This window comes from Sphaerodactylus townsendi, linkage group LG07 (assembly GCF_021028975.2).
Source record: "Sphaerodactylus townsendi isolate TG3544 linkage group LG07, MPM_Stown_v2.3, whole genome shotgun sequence".
Classification (NCBI taxonomy): domain Eukaryota; kingdom Metazoa; phylum Chordata; class Lepidosauria; order Squamata; family Sphaerodactylidae; genus Sphaerodactylus; species Sphaerodactylus townsendi.
Window position 1 is genome coordinate 54,892,074 of NC_059431.1, and position 20,367 is coordinate 54,912,440.

The 20,367-nt window shown below is 45.2% G+C and overlaps 1 protein-coding gene across 2 annotated transcripts in view; it reads right to left on the minus strand.

Moving 5' to 3' along the window:
* The window catches only part of EPB41L4A (erythrocyte membrane protein band 4.1 like 4A), a 108,527-nt gene extending 88,400 nt beyond the window's left edge, over positions 1 to 20,127 (minus strand). The window contains exons 1-2 of one of the 2 annotated variants that reach the window (XM_048503140.1): positions 19,565 to 20,127; positions 18,539 to 18,899 (exon numbers count right to left, since the gene is read on the minus strand). In XM_048503140.1, coding sequence (XP_048359097.1) covers positions 18,539 to 18,637 — 99 coding nt within the window. In that variant the 5' untranslated portion in view covers positions 18,638 to 18,899; positions 19,565 to 20,127. Of the gene's footprint in view, positions 1 to 18,538; positions 18,900 to 19,433 lie in introns of both variants that reach the window. The other variant, XM_048503139.1, reaches the window with a different exon arrangement.
* Between the last annotated feature and the right edge of the window lie 240 nt (positions 20,128 to 20,367).

Below are 20,367 nucleotides of genomic sequence, written 5' to 3' on the forward strand. Positions count from 1 at the left end.
TATATATATACACAATTATATGTTTAAAACCTCAAATTCTTCCTGGTATGTCAAATTAAGTTTTACTTCATTCTCTTTCCACCCAATATTACAGTGTAGCATCATGGAACAGCATGAATTTAGTAGTTCTTTAGGGACCTTATATCTCAGAATAAAAATTGTCTGAAGTGTATATAATATCATACCATAGCATATCTGCCCTGCTGAGGGCTTGTTATAGAATACAAGGTGGATAAAAATCAATAATTTTTTAAAAATTAAAAGATTTTTAAAATTTAAGTCAGATTTTATTTAAATAAGATTTTTAAAATTTCTATTGGGTTTTGGGATTTATTGGTTTTGGAGTGGTATATTGGGTTTTTTAATGAAATGCTTTTTGGAGGAACAATTTATCAAAAAATAGTTTTCTATTCAAGATACGTTATAGTCCAAAAGTTATTCATCATGGAATAAGGATTAGTTTTTAATTCCGTAGCTTGAGGCTGTATATTCATGCAATGTTTAATTATTATTTTTTTTGTAATTTTATTAATCCATTCACAATGTTATGCTCTTCTAGAGTAAGATAGTTTTGGACAATTTTTTCATCTATAAGATATTATCACAGATGTTTGGTTTTGCATTTCTCAAAACTGAATTTGTGAGTGCCGAGATAACATCGTCTGGTCTCAGGATTGTGAAAGTGACCATGTTCGAACAGTAATGTTGCGGGAGTAAGAATGACAGGGAACAGACCAAACCTCATGGAATTCATTGCCACTCAATGTAGTGATTACCACTGAATATAGTGATGGTCAGCTGGGATCCAGCAGGTTCTCACAGGTTCCCGAGAGTAGGTTACTAATTATTTGTGTGTGCCGAGCGGGTGTTACTAATTGGTGATTTTGCCATGTGATTTTTGCCTTAGTTACACCCCTCCTCTCAGCAGTAGAGCGCAGAACTTGAAGCAGTCTAGCAGGAGGTGCACCAGCGTGCGTGGCAGCCTGCGCCTGCGTGCATTTGTTTCCCGCCCAAGGACAGGCGCAGCAGCTGCGTCCTTGCCACAGCCCTGCCCAGGAATGCCCCACCCCCGAAATGCCCGGCCACGCCTCTGTCATGCCCCGCCCAGCCTCATTTTTATTTATTTTATTTATTTATTCGATTTGATAAACCGCCCTACCCCCAAAGGGCTCAGGGCGGTGTACAACAGCAAATAACAAGACAATAAAACAAATCGAATAGCCCCAATTAAAACAATACAAAACCTTAAAACTATTAAAACTATAGCAGCAGTAACCTACAAAAAATGAATGATAATAAAAGGCGTCTGGGATTAAACCCCAGTGGACAAACCCTGGGCGGGAGAGGGTAGGCAGATGCTCAGATATATAGCCAGTGCGTGGGCAACAAAAGAGGGGCGGACTCAGCGGCTGACCCCCCTCAAAAGCCCGGTGGAACAACACAATTTTGCAGGCCCTGCAAGGTCCCGCAAGGCCCTAACTGCTGGAGGAAGAGCGTTCCACCAGGCAGGGGTCAGGGCAGTAAATGCGTGGAGGCCAACCTCATCATGGAGGGGCCGGGGACCACCAACAGATTCGCCTCCGCTGATCGGAGGATGCGACTCGGGACATATGTGGTGAGACAGTCCCGTAGATATGAGGGTCCCTGGCCGTAAAGGGCCTTAAAGGTAAAAACCAACACTTTGAAGACGATCTGGAATTCCACTGGGAGCCAATACAGGCGGCACAACACAGGGGTGATATGGTCTCTGACTTACTTCTGGGTAGACCTACTTAGAATGACTTCCACTGCAATTCCATTACAATTAAATCTTAACTTTAAATTATCTTGCATTTAAACTGTATTTCTGGTTTCACAGGTTGTCTCGTGTAGCTAATCATTGGTGCTACGCCCCAGTTTGAATCCCACCACCATGGGAACCTGTTACTAAAATTTTTGGATCCCACCACTGGCTGGGATTGCTTAAAAAAATGGACAGATTCATGGAGGATAAGTTCATAAATAGCTGTTAACCATTATAACTGAATAGGGCCTCCAGATTGGAGATAGCATGTGTCTAAATGTTAGCTCTGGCCACTGACCCCACTAAGGCAAACAGGAGATAGGACTAGGTGGGGTACTGATCTTGGGACAGTGATAGCGAACCTTTTTGAGACCGAGTGCCCAAATTGCAACCCAAAACCCACTTATTTATCACAAAGTGCCAACACAGCAATTTAACCTGAATACTGAGGTTTTAGTTTAGAAAAAATGGTTGGCTCCGAGGCATGCGTTACTTAGGAGTAAGCTTGGTGGTAGTCGGTGGCTTTGCTTTGAAGCAACCGTGCAACTCTTCGAACGGGTGAATCACGACCCTAGAAGGGTTTACTCAGAAGCAAGCCCCATTGCCAGCAACCGAGCTTACTCCCAGGTAAAGGATCGCGTTTCAGTTCTTCACATGAAAATCAGTGGGGTTTAACAGCGCTTAACAGAGTTACCTACACTGCTTCCCCAGCCTAGATGTGTGGGCGGGGCATTTCCCCCCCACGTGACGAACTATGTTTGCACATGCCCACAGAGAGGGCTCTGAGTGCCACCTCTGGCACCCATGCCATAGGTTCGTCACCACTGTCTTAGGATCTCATCAACAAAGTCCTACCAGGTCCCTAGATATCGATACCCCACCATTTGAAGCTCCAAGGATTAATCAACGAGTTCCCACAATTGCGCTCAATGATGACTACATACTATGTTTGTATTGTCAAAGGCTTTCACAGCTGGAATCACTGGGGTGTTGTGTGGTTTCGGGCTGTATGGCTGTATTCTAGCAGCATTTTCTCCTGACATTTTGCCTGCATCTGTGGCTGGCATCCTATGCTTGCTTCAGCATGTGTTGACTCGTTATTTTCATGTGTTGATTACAACTTATTTCATTTTCCATCATACTTAATTAGCATTAACTGCATGAACCAGTCTAAAGTCAACAGTTATACATGGAAGAATCACAAGAGCAAAGAATCCCAAGATTGTCATGCCCTTATATAACGCAGTGGTGTGACTGTACTTGGAGTACTGTGTTCAGTTCTGGTCGCCACATCTCAAAAAGGATATCGAAGAGATAGAAAAAGTGCAGACAAGGGCAAAGAGGATGATTGAGGGATTGGAGCACCTTCCTTATGAGGAGAGGCGGAAGTGTTTGGAACTCATTTTAATTTGGAGAGAAGTCTATAAAATTATGCATGAGGTAGAAAATGTTGACAGAGAGAATTTTTTTCTCTCTTTATCACAATACTAGAACCAGGGGGCATTCATTGAAAATGCTGGGGGGAAGAATTCGGACTAATAAAAGGAAATATTTATTCATGCAACGCGTGAGTGGTGTTTGGAATATGCTGCATCGGGAGGTGGTGATGGCCACTAACCTGGATAGCTTTAAAAGGGGCTTGAACAGATTTATGGAGGAGAAGTCGATCTACGGCTACCAATCTTGATCCTTCTTGATCTGAGACTGCAAATGCCTTAGCAGACGAGGTGCTCAGGAGCAGCAGCAGCAGCAGGCCATTGCTTTCACATCCTTCATGTGAGCTCCCAAAGGCATCTGATGGGCCACTGCGAGTAGCAGAGTGCTGGACTAGATAGACTCTGATCTGATCCAGCAAGGCTCATTCTTATGTTCAAGAGCAAAGCAATATTCCCTATTAACCTCTGAGCCACCTGGACCCTACCCATTATTAAAGCATCACAGTTCTCAAACCATATTCTCCGTAGTGATTCGGGCAGCTTTACTTTCAATATTGGCATAGCAACTGGGAAAACTATTCTAAGACTGTGATCCTAAGCATGCTTACAAGCAGGGTGGATTTGGTATATATCAAATGGATTTAAATCACAATTTAAATCACTAGTCAGTAAGACATGGTGTAAATCAAGGTTTTCTACATAAAGACTCATTCACAGTTGTCAAATCATATTCTCTGCAATGATCCAGGCAGTTTTACTTTCAAGACTGGCATAACAGCTGGGAAAACTATTCGAAGACTGTGATCCTAAGCATGCTTACAAGCAGGGTAGATTTGTATTGTCGAAGGCTTTCACAGCCGGAATCACTAGAGTGTTGCGGGGTTTCTGGAGATGCCAGCCACAGCTCCTCTGAAGCAGATGCAGGCGAAACGTCAAGAGAAAATGCTACTGGAACACGGCCATACAGCCCGGAAACCCCACAACACTCCAGGGTAGATTTGATTTAAATCAGTAATCACAATTGAAATTATGGTTTTTTACATAAAGACTCATTTTGGCTGTATAATTTTAATTTTTTACAACATTTAAGGTTTCATTTTTAGAATAACAACTTTTTGGATTAATTTGACAGTTATATTTAAAATTATTGATGTGGTTATTAGAAATCCATAGATAATTATGAAATTATTGCGAGGTGAACTATCTTCAGTTTCATTCAGACCACCAGGCCTTGCATTTCTTTGTTGCAATGTTTGTATTTTTCATGCATGCCATGCCTTATCCACAGATACATAAACTTCATTAAAATATTCCCTAACAGGGTCTCTTTCATGGACTACTGCCATTATAGGTTTTCTCCTTCAGGGAACTAATAAATTCATTGCTTGTCCCTTCCTCCTTATAGTAAGCTCCTTTGCTTTTGTGGTATTTTTGTCTGTTAACTACTTTAGATTACCATTGGGAAGAAAATCAGAATATGAATAAATCACATAGGTCTGACACATGGAATTGTCCATGGCCACACATTCCCCAGTAGTGTGGAATCGTACTATGAGAAAGTAAACCACCACCACCCTCCCAGTGTAGTTTACACATCTTTTTAAGTTCCTGGATGCAGTTGGAGATACAGAAACCATTTTTTTCTGGTGCCATGGCTAGTCCTCAACTACTGTGGCAAGTAGGGCAAGTGTGTTGAGTAGCAGGTGCATGGGCTCCATTTGAATAGCAGCACTATAGATGGCCATATGTCCAGCTAAAGATGCATTCAAGGACCAGGCTGCAGAGGATCACCACTCTCTAAAGCAAGAACAGCCATTGAAAGGTCTTTTCCACACAACAGAAATATTATGTCTTGAAGACATTATAAAAAGTATTTCAGGGAAGAAGTTCACACAGCTCTCTCTCACAAAATGTCTTCAGGACATTTTATTTCTTTCAACAAGGTTTTTTTTCAAAAGTGATCTTTTTTCCCCAACCTGGGTTGAAGTCATCTCCTATGAAAACAAAACAGAGAGGAGACTCTTATGTTTCCCACCCTATTTCCCCCTGCCCACTACAAAGTCCTCATATTGTTTCCCAACAAACTCAAGCACTTTGTAAAGATTGAGCCTCATACTCTGCACCATTCAGAGTATGACACAAATACAGTCTCTTCAGCAGTTGTACATTTCTGCTTCTTCCTTGCTTGTTCATTATCCAAAATACGCACATCCACTATTTGACCGGTGAAGACTCTCTGAAATGTTCCCACTGTGATTTAGCGAGACAAACAATTTTCTCGGCAGGGTTTGCAGCAGAAACCAACTGTGAACAGCCCTAATTGGCTGGCCCCTGTGAGAGCATAATCCTACCTCCTCTGCACATATCCACAAAGCAATCTTGACACTTATAAGAAATGATTATGTGTTATATAACAATATGACATATAAATATTTAATTCAACAGGTGCCTATATGGTTAATTAAAAGGCATATAATTAAAAGGCATGTATGGGGAGAAACACAAGATTGATAACTTGATCACTGTGAGTAATATTCATATGTCTTTCTTTACATAACAAAAAGCTGAGATGTAAGCAGACTCAGTCCCAGGAGAAAAAATGCACAGGCTTATTTTAATGTTAAGTCTGTTTGCAACCTAAGAAACGTAACAGATCCTGACAAACCTTCTTTACACTTGCTCACTTCTCTGCCTATAATCTCATCCCTCAAAACCTATCCTGCATACATTATCATTGTTCAGTTGGCTGCTTTAATTCTGAAAATCACTGTTCCCCTAGTAAGTCCTCAAAGCTTTCATAAATCTTAGGTAGCCAAAAACTGTGTCTTTGTATACCTGCACATACTATCTTCATTTAATAAGTCTCTCAACATTGTATGAATAGACAGCACCCCACTCTGCTCTAAATGTTACCTTCATAAATATCCTAAAAGTGCTGGCCCCAAGTATGGACTCAAAGGATGAGTTTTGTACTAGTGAGCTCAACAGCACTTTACAAATTAACACTTTTTTATTCCAGTGTGAACTTTTGTACACTAGAGCCCACTTCTTCCGATGCAATGCATGTCAACAACAACCACCTTTATTTGGCATTTAAAAATAGGTTCTAGAGCGTTGCCAGACATTTTTGAAATACAAATCAAGAGTACATTCAAAGCGCAGACAGGAAGTCTGTATATAGCAGTATACATTATTTAGAAAGTTCTGTCACTTGTAAAAGAAATTTTGCTACTTTTTCCAAGAGCATGACATCTGTGTTGTTTAACAGAAGCTCCACAACAGAACAGTCAGAGCCACTTTCAGATTTGTCTAGGGCCAGCCTGGGAGAGAAATTCCTAATGCCCACATATCTTGGACAGTAAAGAATAATGTGAGCAAGAGTCTCCACTTGATTTTTACAGTGTGGACAAACCCGATCCTGGAGAGGGATGGATAAGTAACGACCCTTTGTAATGGCCGATGGGAAGGTATTGGATCTTGCCCTTGTGATAATCCATCTCTGTTGGGGTTCAGTTAATAATTCAAGATATTTGGTTATGTGCCCCTATTCTGGTATTATTCCGACAGAGAGGGGCAATGCATGTCTTTTCACTAGGCAGAATTTTAAAAAGGGGGGGGGGTTTACAGGCCATGAAACACACAAAGTACAGGAAGAAAAATATATACCTAAAAAAATTTTTTAAGCAAGAGACCATTAACTAGTTTTGCAAAGCTTGTTAGTATCAATAATGGGTGGAGAGTCTCAAACTTGGCTAGAAGAGTCTGGATTTTTAGTCCACTTTTCTCAAACATAAGGAGCCTCAAAGTGGCTTACAAACTGCTTCCCTTCATCTCCCCACAACAGATACCATGTAAAGCAGGTGGGGCAGACAAAGCTCTGAAGAACTGTGACTAGCCCAAGGTCACACAGTGGGCTTCATGGGTAGGAGAAGGGAAACAAATTCAATTCACCAGATGAGACTCCACTGTTCATGTGGACGAATGGGAAATCAAATCCAGTTTTCCAGATTAGAGTCCACCATTCTTAACCACTACATCACGCTGGCTTTCATAGAAACTAAGGAATCCTTAGTCCTTGCTCAGCCTTGTAGGCAGCAAGGGAAGAGACTGTATCAAATGCATTAATAAATTCTGATTCAATACTTTCATAGACAATTCTACCTTTGAATTTAATTCACTGTAGAATGATGAATTTTAGGTCAATAATACAATATCTGGAAGATTGTAATTTTCTCCCACTAGTTTCTAAATATTGTGATTTTAATATCAGATTTGTCTCCATAAATTTTTTGCCTAGGGTATGATCCATTTTTGCACTATACTGAGAGCAGAAGGACAATGTTGACAATATATATACCACATTGGAAGATGAGTGAAGAGCAGCCCAATCCAGAAACCTGGGCAGCCAGGGACAGCACTGCTGCGGCACAACCCCGCCACCTCCAGAAGATTTTTTGGCACTTCAGGGAAGCAAAAAACAAAAAAACCCTCCCCGTCACTGAAAAGTCTTTTATTGGGCTCCATGGGCTTAAGTCTAAGTCTCAATGGGCTTAAGTGTAAGCCCTAGGTGCCAGAGTCCCAGGAGGCAAAGCCAGGGTGGTAGCTGAATATTGTCAACTCTATCCTCAGTCATGCCTCTGGAACACCCCTACTATGCCAGCAGAGCCAGGTGGGGTGTAGGAGTGCTGAGCTCCGCCCACCAGTAGAATTTCCCCTCTGCTGGGGTAAATGTCCCAAGAAGGGCAAATCTGACAGTGCTGGGCTCCTTCACAATTCCTACCTCCAGATTGGGCTGTAAATCCAACATCATATAGTTGCTGTTACTAGAGTCCATTGTAGTATAGCATGAGGATATATGGAAATAGAGTGGGCATCTAGATTTGTTACAAAGTTTGATTCTTTTGTTAGCTGGTCCACCCAGGGGCCGGGGGGAGGGCGCAATGCCCTGGGCAGAGCCGCAGCGGAGGCATGGTCGGGCTGTGGAGCAGGCATGGTGTAAGGAATTCCAAAGAGCAGAAATAAAAAGGCTTTTGATTATAAGTCCATTTATTCAGACATCCTGGAAAGCACACACACACGACATGGCAGGAATGAGCAACCCCGCTCAAACAACAGGTTATAATGCTGACTAACCCATCCCCCCGGCTCCGTTCTCATGAGAAGCGAGGAATTCTACTATGCGAAAAGCAGAGATAAGCATTCTCACAAAGGATTGAGTACAGGTCCTTGGCGGACGCTTCCGGCCAAAAGAATCTCCGTCAAGGCCAGGTTTGGCTGTAAGGGAAACAAGAACGACTGAGATCCTTACACTCTGCCTCTCCTAAAAGAAATCTCCCCCTTTTCCCCCTCCCCCGGTTTGTCCGGGAAAGCTTGGTGAAATGCAGCAATTAAAGAGGGGGCGTCGATATTCTCCTTATACACCCATTGATTATGGCCAGAAGAATAGCTTCAACCTTACATGACACTAGATATTGTAGAAGTTCTGCTATGTAAAGAAGCGAGAGTCCAGGGATAGCATCCTATTTCATAATGCTTGTGTCCATCAATTATAACTGGCGGGGGGGGTGTCTCCGGAGGGTCGTGCCAGGTACTATCTAGGAAGGGGAGCCTCCTTGAGAGCAAGCTGGACATGAAGAGACGGGATGAATGTTACTCCAGTGGAATTAGAGCAGATCTAAGCCCGAAGCGAGTAACATCATTGATCGCACTTTTGCTTAATCCGAAAGGGGACCCACAAATTTCTTGCCAAGTTTTGGAATATTTGTGCACGTCTGGAAGGTTTTTAGTGGACAAATAAACCCAAGCCCCAACACTGTAAGGAAATTCTGAGCGGGCGGTTTATCTGCACTGAAACTTTGGGCTTCTTGAGCCTGTTTTAAGGTAGACTGAACTGTTTTCCAGCCTTCAGCTAGTACAAAATCCATTGATTGAATTCCGTGGTGGCTGCAATGCACTCCATGCCGGCAGCTGGGGCGAACGGCGGGAAAAGGATCGACTCCAGAGACGCTACTTCCAAATGGGGTTTTCATGGCATACTGCACTATGAATTGCATTATTGTAAGCATTACTCTTGAAGGGAAGCAATTCCACACCAGGTTGTCCCTGATGGTAGTTTGGCCTGCTATAACAAGCGTAAATATTGCTCCTAGTAGTTCTGTTCGTCCGTTCCACTTTGCCCGTCACTTTACAGAGCGTGCGGTAGGGTGGCGACTGCTGAGTGTGGTTCCCAATAACTCCAGGAAAGCCTTCCAAAACCGAGAAATGAATTGGGGGCCATGAATCCGATACCACCTTCTCAGGAGGAAGGAAATGCAGGCGGTAGATGTGTTGAGATGAACAACCGGAGCTAGTTTGGGAGCTGACAGCGTATGGTGGTTGCAAAGGAATGAAAATGCTTGTTTGGAAAAGAGATCCACCACCACCCACAAAACAGTGTTCCTCAATGACTGTATCCGGCAAGTCAGTCGATAAAATCCATTGAAATAGATACCTGCCAGGGTCGGGGAGGCAATAGCGGGGAGAGGTTTCAGTAATCCATGAGGCTTCCCGGTATTGACTTGGCCTCCGCGACGCATATGGAACACCTCTTTTAATGTAAGACTCCAACGTCCCTGAGCATAGAAGCCACCAAAACTGGCCGGCGAGGAGCTAGAATGAAGGGTTTTCTACAAAACCGAAGTGCCCAAGCCTGAGCGAGCATCATGGCATGCTTGAAGAACCTGCTTTCGAAGGGGAGGGAGGAACGGTACTAACACCCCCCCCCTTTTCCAGACACCATCACTCCAAAGCGTAGCTGTGCATCTTTTTTTTCCTCTGTTGGTAGCTCGGCGTGAAATCCCGCCTCCTTAAAATTCCTGGAGGAAGGGGGAGGCGTATGGCTGGGATGGGTGAGGGGAAGACATAGAAAGGATTGGGCTGAGCGGGTGACAGCCAATCCCAGCTGGGAGGGGGAGAGAACGGTCGCTGATGGAATATCTCCGATAAGGGATGCGTCTCCCCCCTCCCCGGGGAGGCGGGACAACGCATCAACCAGCTTATTGCTTTTACCAGGGAAAAAATGGACCGTAAAGGAAAGAAGCGAGAGAAAATCAATCAGCCCAACGTAATTGTTTAGCTGGACATTTTTGAGGGGTGTGGAAAGCGCCAGCCAAATTTTTATGATACGACCAGACTTGAGAAAGGGGTGCTTGGCTCCTTCCAACCAATGGCGCCAAAGTGCTCAACGCATAAAGTTTGATAAGTGCAGCCGGTTTCCTTATCTCCGACAGTCCAGTTTAGTTAGGACCAGAAAATTTTTTGGATAAATAAGCACCACGGTACCAATTTATTGTCTTTATTTTTTCTGCAAGAGGGCAGCCCAACGCCTTGTCCGAAACATCCACGTGAGCGATGAAAGGAAGCTCAGAGGTCGCTGATGTGTCCAGAATTGGTTCAGTTGTGAAAGCTGTTTTCAGCTGCTGGAGCGCTTAATTGGCATTCCCTAAGCGTAACCAGGGGAGGGGCTCCGGGCTTGGCCGCCAGGCATCCTTTCGCTTTAGTGCAGTAAAAGATCAGTGAGCGGTAAAGGCAAGTTTGGCAAAATGAGGAAACCTGAAAGTCACGATAGAAGTTAGCAAAGCCTTAAGAAAGATTACGTAATTCCCTTCTATTGGTAGAGGGCAGGCCAGTCAACCACTCGGCCACTTTAGCGAGGTCCCATTTCTAGACCGTCAGAGGGATGATTACGATAGCCCAGGTAGTCTATGGAGGATTGGGTGGGAAACAGCACTTTGAACAACCTTGTGGCAAAGAGGGAGTTATCAAGTAAGAAGCGTTGTAAAACTTCCCGGACTAAAGCCTCATGCTCTTCCCAGGGGTCTGTGAGTAAATCAAAACATCATCCAAATATACTCGACTACCCCTTGTACAACAAATCATGTATTATACTTCGTTTATGAGGGGCCATATAGAAGGCCCCCTGGGGCCCCAGCTAATAATCCGAAGGAGCATTATTAAATATTCATATTGGCCCGAATTTGGTATTAAATGCTATTAAATGTTACGTACCCCACTCTTCACGCGATGCTTGGGAACGATAATAAACTTCCCACGCCGTCAATTTGGTAAAAATCCGGCCTTTGCCTAGGGCATCCAAGAGGTCCTTTATTAAGGGCAAAGGATATTTGTTGGAGATGGAAACAGCATTTTAGTCCACGGTAATCAGTACAAAGTCTTAATGAACCGTCTTTTTCTTAACGAATAAAACAGGGGCGGCATGGGTGTGTTTTGTGGCTCGCCGTATGAATCCGCTGGCTAAATTTTTTTTTTTATCTAAGAAGGCGCGGAGCTCCTTTTCCTCGGTGGGACTCATGCGATAGATCCTACCCTTAGGTAATTGGGCTCCGGGTTGTAGCAGGATCTTGCAATCGGTATCTCTATGGGGGGGAAGTTGATCGCACTCCTGTTCCTGGAAAACTCTGGATAGGTCTTGATACGCCTTTGGGATTTCTACAGCTAGGGGAGCCGACAGTACATTGAAAGCTGTAGCGATCGTTGCTTCCCCCTCCCCTACCGATGGATCTTCCCCCCCATCCATGTGATCTCCGCAGGGGGGATCTGAGAATTGAAGGATTCGTTCCTTCCAAACGAAGGTTGGTTCGTGTAAAAGAAGTCATGGCATACCTAATACAATGGAGTGCTTTGCAACTGGAGCAAGAATGAAACTAATCTTTTCCCAATGATCGTTGCAACGGAGAAGTACCGGTTGGGTTTTGAACCGGGCCGGACCCTCACCACCCAGTGGGCTACCGTCCATTTGGGTGAAAGGAATGGGCTTCACCAAGGGAACTCGGTCTAAACTGAGTTCCTCGGCCACTTGCGGTCTCATAAGACAGTGGGAGCAACCTGAGTCCACAAGTGCAGAGGCCAAAATACGTGTACGTTTACTGGGGTTGGCTAAGGAAGTCAAAATAGTAATGGGCGCGCTGCCTTCACTCACCGGATCAGGGGAAGGATTAAGATCCACGGGTGCCGCTGAAAGACTAAGCGCAGTTTCTTCCTCTTCGACATCCTCATCAAAAGTAGCTTTGGACGATCCTTGAGTTGGCAGGCTGGATTTGCGTGGAGGCTTGGCAGAAGGAGTACGGGCCCCCGGGAGGGGAGGCTTCTGCTTCTTCGGGCAGTTGGCAGCCAGGTGGCCAGGACCTCCGCAGTAAAGGCACAATCCCAAACGGCGACGGCGTTCCGACGTGGTCTCAGCCGCTACGGCCGGGCTTGGTTTTCTAGCGGCCGGCGCCGGCGTGTTGGCTGGTTTCGGCGTGGCGGCCTCCAGTCGCGGGCATAGGCAAGACGGGCAGCAACCTGCGAGCCGAGTTCGATCCATTCCGCAAAGCGTTTCTGCGGGATCCGAATAAGGATCACTGTTTCACGAAGTTTAATATCCATAGCTTCGAAAAATACTGGCATTTCATGCGCGCGGGCCAGTCCGGTGGACGTTTACGGGCCGCTGCGCAGAATTCACAGGGCAAATCAGCCGGGGGGCGGTTGCCCTGTTGGATGGTTTTACTATGCGGATGGCATCGTTTTCAGCATTGGGATCTTGGAACCGAATGCTTAGCGCTTGAGGAAGCCTCGCTACCGTGCGGGTATCGCCCCTGCAATTCATAAAGGGTAACAAACCACTCAGCGGCTACCCCATCCAACACCGACCCAATGTCTCGTATTTTTTCGCGTTCAGAACGATATAGATCATGAAATTCTTGCATATGGGCATCGAGTTGCAGGATAAAGTAAGGAAGTTTAGATGCGGTGCCATCAAAACGAGCTGGAATGAGGGGTCTGTAGAACCCTCTTTCAATCGCTCTAGGTGCGTGTTGGGGTTGCTGCTGCATGTAACCTGGTTGTTGCACTGGATAGTGTAGGGGCGCTGGAGGAGCAGGGGGTTGAGGAGGTGCCCTAAGTTGAAAAGCTGGAACCGGGCCGCGAGGCGCCGCGCCTCCGGCAGGGGGGAGGGCCGCCGGTGCGGGGGTGAAGGTGTAGGCACCAACTGGGGCTCTAACCAACGTCTCACGTTGCCGTCGTAGAGTTTGCTCCCGTTCAGCCAATTCCCTTTCCTTGCGTGTTAAGGCATCTTGGTGCGCGTGCAAAGCTGCCCTCTCTCGATCCAATTTGGCTCTTTCGTCTCGTTGAACGGCTAAAGTCAGTTCATTCTGGGTTTGAATGGCTTTGATGCTTTCGCGCTGGCGCTGTAAATCCAGTTTGGACTGATCCAGTACTTTGTCATGAATCGTCAGATTCTGTTGATACTGTTGACGCAACGCTTCTCTTTCACCGGGTCCAACTCCATTTGGATTTCCTTGCGCTTTTGCTCTTCACGGTCCTCCGGCTTTACCCGGACTTTCGCGGCTCCTCTTCCCACAGTTCGTGCTCAAGGCGCTCCCAGGCCAGTTTACGTCCCAAGCAGCATGGGCCACCGCATCGTCCCAATTTTCTTCGAGGGGCATGGGTAACGAGTCGGGATCGGGATCCAGTTCCTCCTTTGATGGTTTTTTCCTCCATGCCTCCAACTGCTCCACGGATTTCACCCTATTCGCCGTTTCGGCCTCTCGGGTTTGGAACTGCCCGAGGTGGTGTGGAACCCTCTTCCGATCATCGATCCAACCCTCGGTCATCGTATCTCCTGCTTCCGGGCTTCGTAACTTTGGGGACGAGCTCCGGTGCTATGCCACTGCTGGATCTTTGGGAATATCATCGAAGTATTTGTCCAGGAACCTTTCAATGGATTCTTGGGTGTCAGCATGAATGGTAGATAACCCAAACTCCTTGCTAGGGGACTGGCTGCATCTGGGGTTTTGTAATCCACGCTGTTGTCGGGTGGAAACGAACCCGGTCCACAGGCCTTTCGATCCATGGATAGCGCCCCAAAACTCTCAATGCATCTCCACACGATCCCTGACCCATGTCGATCGTCCCAAGGAAGAGAGGCAGACTTCGAACTGGACCGAGGTCGAGAGAGTCCACCAGCGAAATCGGATCATCCCCCGGATCCCTCGGAGTCCTGGAAGGGGAAGGCTCGAAACCCTCTATGAGGGCTACCGTGCCTTCCACATGGTCAAGAGTACTCAATCTCTGCATGTTAGAACACCCGTGAGATCCAAACACAGTCAAGAGAAAAAATGAGTTAGATTCCTGCCACTTACGTAAGGGAATTCCGAAGAGCAGAAATAAAAAGGCTTTTGATTATAAGTCCGTTTATTCAGACATCCTGGAAAGCACACACACACGACATGGCAGGAATGAGCAACCCCGCTCAAACAACAGGTTATAATGCTGACTAACCCATCCCCCCGGCTCCGTTCTCATGAGAACGGAATTCTACTATGCGAAAGCGAGATAAGCATTCTCACAAGGTTGGTACAGGTCCTGGCCGGACGCCCGGCCAAAAGAATCTCCGTCAAGGCCAGGTTTGGCTGTAAGGGAAACAAGAACGACTGAGATCCTTACACATGGCAGAGGCGTTCCAGGGTGGGCGCAGGGTACACATGCACCCTGGACGCAGTTTCCCCTCGCTCCGCCTCTGGGTCCACTGTGGTTGATGACAATCTGTTTCAGGGTAAAGTGGCTGCCTACAAGCAAGGAAAAATCTTCCACCCAAGGATATTCTGACATGGGAACGAGGGATTGCATCAATGTCACAAATGAATGCAAGGGCTGAATAACTGAATGAATGAACTTACAGAAGGTAGCCATACTGATCTGCAGTAAAACAGTTAGATTCAAGTCCAGTAGCACTTTAGAGACTAAGGTTTTAGGTTATAAGCACTCTTCAATAGATGTATTTATTTAATACATCTGAGGAAGAGACTTTTGACTCTTGAAAGCTTATGTATCTAACACATCTGATGAAAAGAAAGCTGACCATCAAAAAATCATATCCTGAAAATCTTGTGGGTTTCTAAAATGCTACTGGACATAAATCCAGTTGAATGAATAAATACAATCACAAACAGAGGAGTCATTACTCTAAAGGTGTTTAACCCCAAGAAGGTACTAAGTCTTAATTATGGAATAGGGTTCACAAATTCTATATCCACAATTATTTCAACAAGATAACAAACACACTATACCTTTTTAGAGTGCTACCTGAAATATTTATATATAAGAAAGACAAAACTGACAGTGCTTGCAAAGAAATGATACCCCTACAATTAATAGCCAACTTGTAAACTATTTGTAGGATTTGCAAGGTTACTTGTCTGGATTTCCCTTTGCTTTTCAATTTTTATTATGCTGCAGAAATGATGTCTTTTTTCTGCCATTGCAGTATGACATACTCATTAGAATTTATCCCGCAGGTATGAATTAAAAATACATTCCTGCATTTTTTACACTCTTCCCATATAAATTATACGAGTAAAACTCATTACACAGTACATAGCAATAGCGCTATGTTCAAAATGGAAATAAGATTTTTTAAAAGTATAAGGCCAGTTCCCACTACTTTCATTTGCCCTAAATTAATCGTGGCTTTCGAAGCCAATGAGTCTGCTACTTAATTAAATTGTTCTGTGAAGCATAAAAGGTACTATTTAATGAAAGTTAGTAGTGACTAAGGACATATTCACTCTAGACATGCAACATAACCCTATGCATATTTAATGGGAAGCAAGTCCTGCTGAATTCAGCAAACTTGCTCCCATGTCAGAGTGAATAGAATTTAGAATTTCATCCTTAAACTAGCAGTCACTCCTTTCCCCCAAGAAAGCCCAGAAATTAAAGGACTGTGAAGAGGCCTAGAAATTGCCAGCAGATAGCTCTAAGCAACCACATTTGTTTGGAAGAAGCCATCACAGCTAAAGTATTTCTATTAATGCCACAATTCAAAGTCAGCAACTTTAAGGCAATTATGGCATGATCATGCATTTTGTTTCCATTTATTTCAGTGGGTTGAGGGCTCTTCCAACCACCACAACAAAAACAGGTTTCCTATCTAGCATTTGTTGGAAGTGAAGGACTTTGTTACGCTGTTTCCTGCCTCAACCTACAGAGGGGGTTTTTACTAGAGAGCTAGTGGCTAGATAGGGACCTAGGGATTTGACACCTTTACTCTATCATGCTGGTTCTATCCCTTTGATGTTAGACTGATACTCTCAGGGACTTCCTTCCTTCCGGCTTCTTCCTCGACCCCTTCTCACACACTTCTTCCTGCCATGCCTAGAGAGAGGATGGATGCTCCTCGCATCCATCTCCATCCAGCTAGATTAAGATAGCATAGTGCCTCTATCTACCTACCTTTCTATCCAGAATGGAGTTCACTAATAAATACTCTTTTTATTAGATAAGAAACTATAACTGACTCCGACTTTCTTTTGTGTAAGCTTGCCGCACATTGGGATTCATCACGCACACGCACGCACACGAGGTAAGGGCTTCTGCTGTGTTCTAGCCACCCGTGCCGCTCTGCTAACTACGATAAAGAGATAATCTCCAACTACCAGGAGCTCTTATCCCAACAGCATTAACTCAACTGGGACCCACAACCAATCCTGGCTCCCCACCATATGATCAACATGCTTGTAAAAACTTATTAGTCATATTTACATATTACACTGTGGGTAATACACGTGGATCATCTGAAGCATGAACTGCCGTTAGACACCACTAACTTTAACTGCACACAAGAGATTGGAGAACACAGTTTTCAGTCCTCAGTATATGTCATTGGAAATAAGTCCAACTGAAATCAATAAGACTGTCTTCACAGTAAACATATTTAAGATCAGGCTGTAAATCCATATTCCACTTAAATTCTCTAATTGTGACAAACAGTTTTTGTTTTAGGCAGGATTACTCTAATGAGCAAGTTCATGAACAGAATTCATGAAGAGGCAATAATAACAAACAGGTATGCGGGCACCTTGCTGGTCATGGGTACACAGTCAGATTCACAGTCAGACATACACCAGGGAACTCACAGTTAAAAAGAACTTGTTCATGGGGGGGATGAGCTTCTGGTTTCCCTCCCACCCTACTGTAGCCAGTGGAAAGGATGTGAAAGTTTTCTCCAGCAAAAAGGGGCAACCCCCCCACCACCACCACCTCTATCTCCCCCCCTTGCATTATTAAGCAAACGAGGTAAGTTAACCTGATGCATATCTGAGAATCCAGTCAGGCATCCATGACCCTGCCTGTACAAGGCTCTGACTCTCACCATTTATTCCCATGCACAAGTTGTAGCTCTTTGGCTGCCACCTTCCAGTTGCTTTACTTAACATTTGTCAACCTTTTTCAATAATGGCTTCCTTATGGAACGGGCTTCCTGAAGAAGAGAGGGGGGCATCATCATCCTTGAAAGTTTTCAGGAGGCGATGTAAGACTTTTTTTACATGCCAGTGCTCTCAGTGTGATTTGAACTGCAAGGATTAGGGGTAGTGGTTAATGTGGTTTTATTGTTTTACTTGTGGATTTATTTTAGAATTGTAATCCATCTTGAGTCAGAAGGGAAAGGAAGGCATAAATATAATCAATAAAATGCATCTGAAACAAAATCCACCCAAAAGATCTGTGGGTATGGTTCTCTTCCTCAAGTCTATCTCTCAGGTAATACTGAACAGACGTCTGGTGCCTGCAGATATTGCATTCAGAAGACTTCATCAATTTACATTCAAACACAACATTTGTATTTGTGTTGATAAAGGTTTGAAAGATTGAGGATACTGTCCTGCCAATGATGAGCATCTTTACATTCCACTGATTCCTATGGAAACATGAAGCACATGGCAAACTATTTACCTTTCTTACTGATATTAGAAAGAATGTGCTTGTAAGGGGCTGGAGCCTACCAAACTCCTCTGTTGATCAATACAGTGCCTTTATGATGCCTACTTATTAAGTAAAGTATAGGTATATTAGGCAAACATTCGGCATATCCTTGCTCATGGACATATTTTACAAGTACTTCTTTTGTTATATAAGGCTCACAAGAGCTGAAAATTATAGTACATTACATAATACAAAGAAACCACCTGGAAAACAAAGTGTTCTAAAGATTTTGAACTGCTAACACAAACTTGTGGCATGAAGTTATTAAGATTTAGTTTGCTTCTAGGACATATTCAAACTACTTCTCAATTAATTAAATGTGATGCACGGTCAGATGCCTCTTCACATGGTCATTTCCTGGTAATTACATGCAAGTCTGTTTTGATAGGCACTCTCTTTCTCTGAGCAGTGTTTCCAAGCAGATTTGCCCCCTATTGCTCAACTTTAGACAAAGCATTTCAAGCACTATTGACAAGCACCTGGGTAACGGCAGAGAAAACACAACAGGCTGCACACTCACCTTTATGCCCTGCTGCTGGGTGGTTAAGGTCAATTTGGATTCATCCAGAAGCAGAACTTCACAATAAAATTCCTCTGGGACTGCACAGAAACAGCCCATGGCTTTGATGTATGAGGGCAAATGGGAATAAGAGATGAAGGTCCCAGGAACAAGGGAAATCCAGAGAGTGCTTAACACAGTGCTGGCAAACAATAGTGTATTTGGCTCAGCAAGAGAGATCAAGGAAGCTGAACAGAGCAAATTATTCTTTGACCTTGTGAAGTAGTGGCTCCAGCTGTTAACAAGGTATTGAGCTAAACAATACAGGAATAATCCTCTTTAGACGTTCAGCAAAATAGCTTGAAGTTCTCTCTTTTGCTGCCTGTAGGTATATATATAGAGAGAAAATAAATTAGTTGCCTGGTAATACTGATACTCAATTAACATTAAGGTATTCACATTATATTCAATTCTTCCAAGCAGCTGATTGCAAGGCTTGCAACACAAAAGCTTTGCAGGCTCCTGGGATACTATGTGCAGCCATGAGAAACTACTGATTTTTTTGGATCCCAGGAATCTTCTAGACCCAAGGCAAAATTCCCTTCCAAATTGCAAAACCCAATCACAAGCGGAAACATACAATTACTCAAGGCCTAAAATGAATCAGACGGGCCCAGACGAGCTCGTGTGGGCGCCCAGGCAGCATTTCCTCTTCCTCAGCGCCCCGGCTGCTCACCCTACCCTGCCTTGGCCGGGTGACAGAGGCATTTGTCTGGGATTAATGATTTAGCCACACTCCCCCTCCACTTCCCTCGCCAGGGACTACTCGTCTGTGTCCGAAGAGGAGAAGCGGGGCAAACAGAAGCCTCTCCCCCCACCCCCGATATTTTGAAGGAGGAAACTACCAATTCAGTACCTAGACCGGGTGAATGAAGCCAACCGAACCCCTCTCTGGGCGGGGCGCGGGCTAGCAGTGCTGAGGCGCACGACGCGGTGGGCAGCCCACTCTCGCTCTCCGCTCAGCTGCCTTGTGATCTTCCTCCTTACCCCGTGAAGCCAAGAGCACAAGCCAAGCGCAGCCCTTGGAGCGGCTTTCCTCCGCGTCGCTCAAGCACGCCTTCCTCCCGTCGGGCAAATTCGGGGCCCCAAAAGTTCCCAGCAAAAGGGTTGGCGTCAAGCGCACCAGACGCGCCACCTGCCCTGGCGGAGGCGCAGCGAAGGCTCAGCAAGTAGCCCCGCAGAAGCCGAGCGCCCGAGAGAGCAGCCTCGTCTCCTTGCCTGGCGCTCCGTGGTTAAAACCCGTCGCCTGCTCCTTTTTGACCGGCATGTCCGGAGACGGAAGCAGCAGTTGTGAGCGGTAACGGGAGCAAGAGCTCCTGGACCCGCGGTGGAGGCAATCGCCCCGGCGGTCACCAAGCCGTCGCTGCGCGCTATTCCAGCAAAGCCTCGTCGGATACACTACGACGTCGCCTTCGCAGAGCGGCTATTCCCTGCCCGGTTGCTGGGCACGTCCGCCGGGTCCGTGTACGGGTCTGCCGACCCGCCAGCCGGCGTCGCCTCCCTTCCTTTTCCTCCTCCTTTCGGCTCCTGCCAACCTTTCACCTTTTGCTGCCCCAGCAGCTCCGGCTCCAGAGGTAGCCCGGCTGCGCTGGCACAGGAGTGACGCCTGCTGGCAGATTCCCGAGACATGGACTAAATGCGATTGGCTAAGAAGGTGCTTGACTGCTTATAGTTGCATGGGAGACTCTCTAGAATCTGGATGGTTTAGGCTGACAGTATTTTATTTTTTAATGGGGACATGTCACGAAGTTAGGTCTGAAGAAAGCATTTTTTGAAACTTTGCAAGTGAG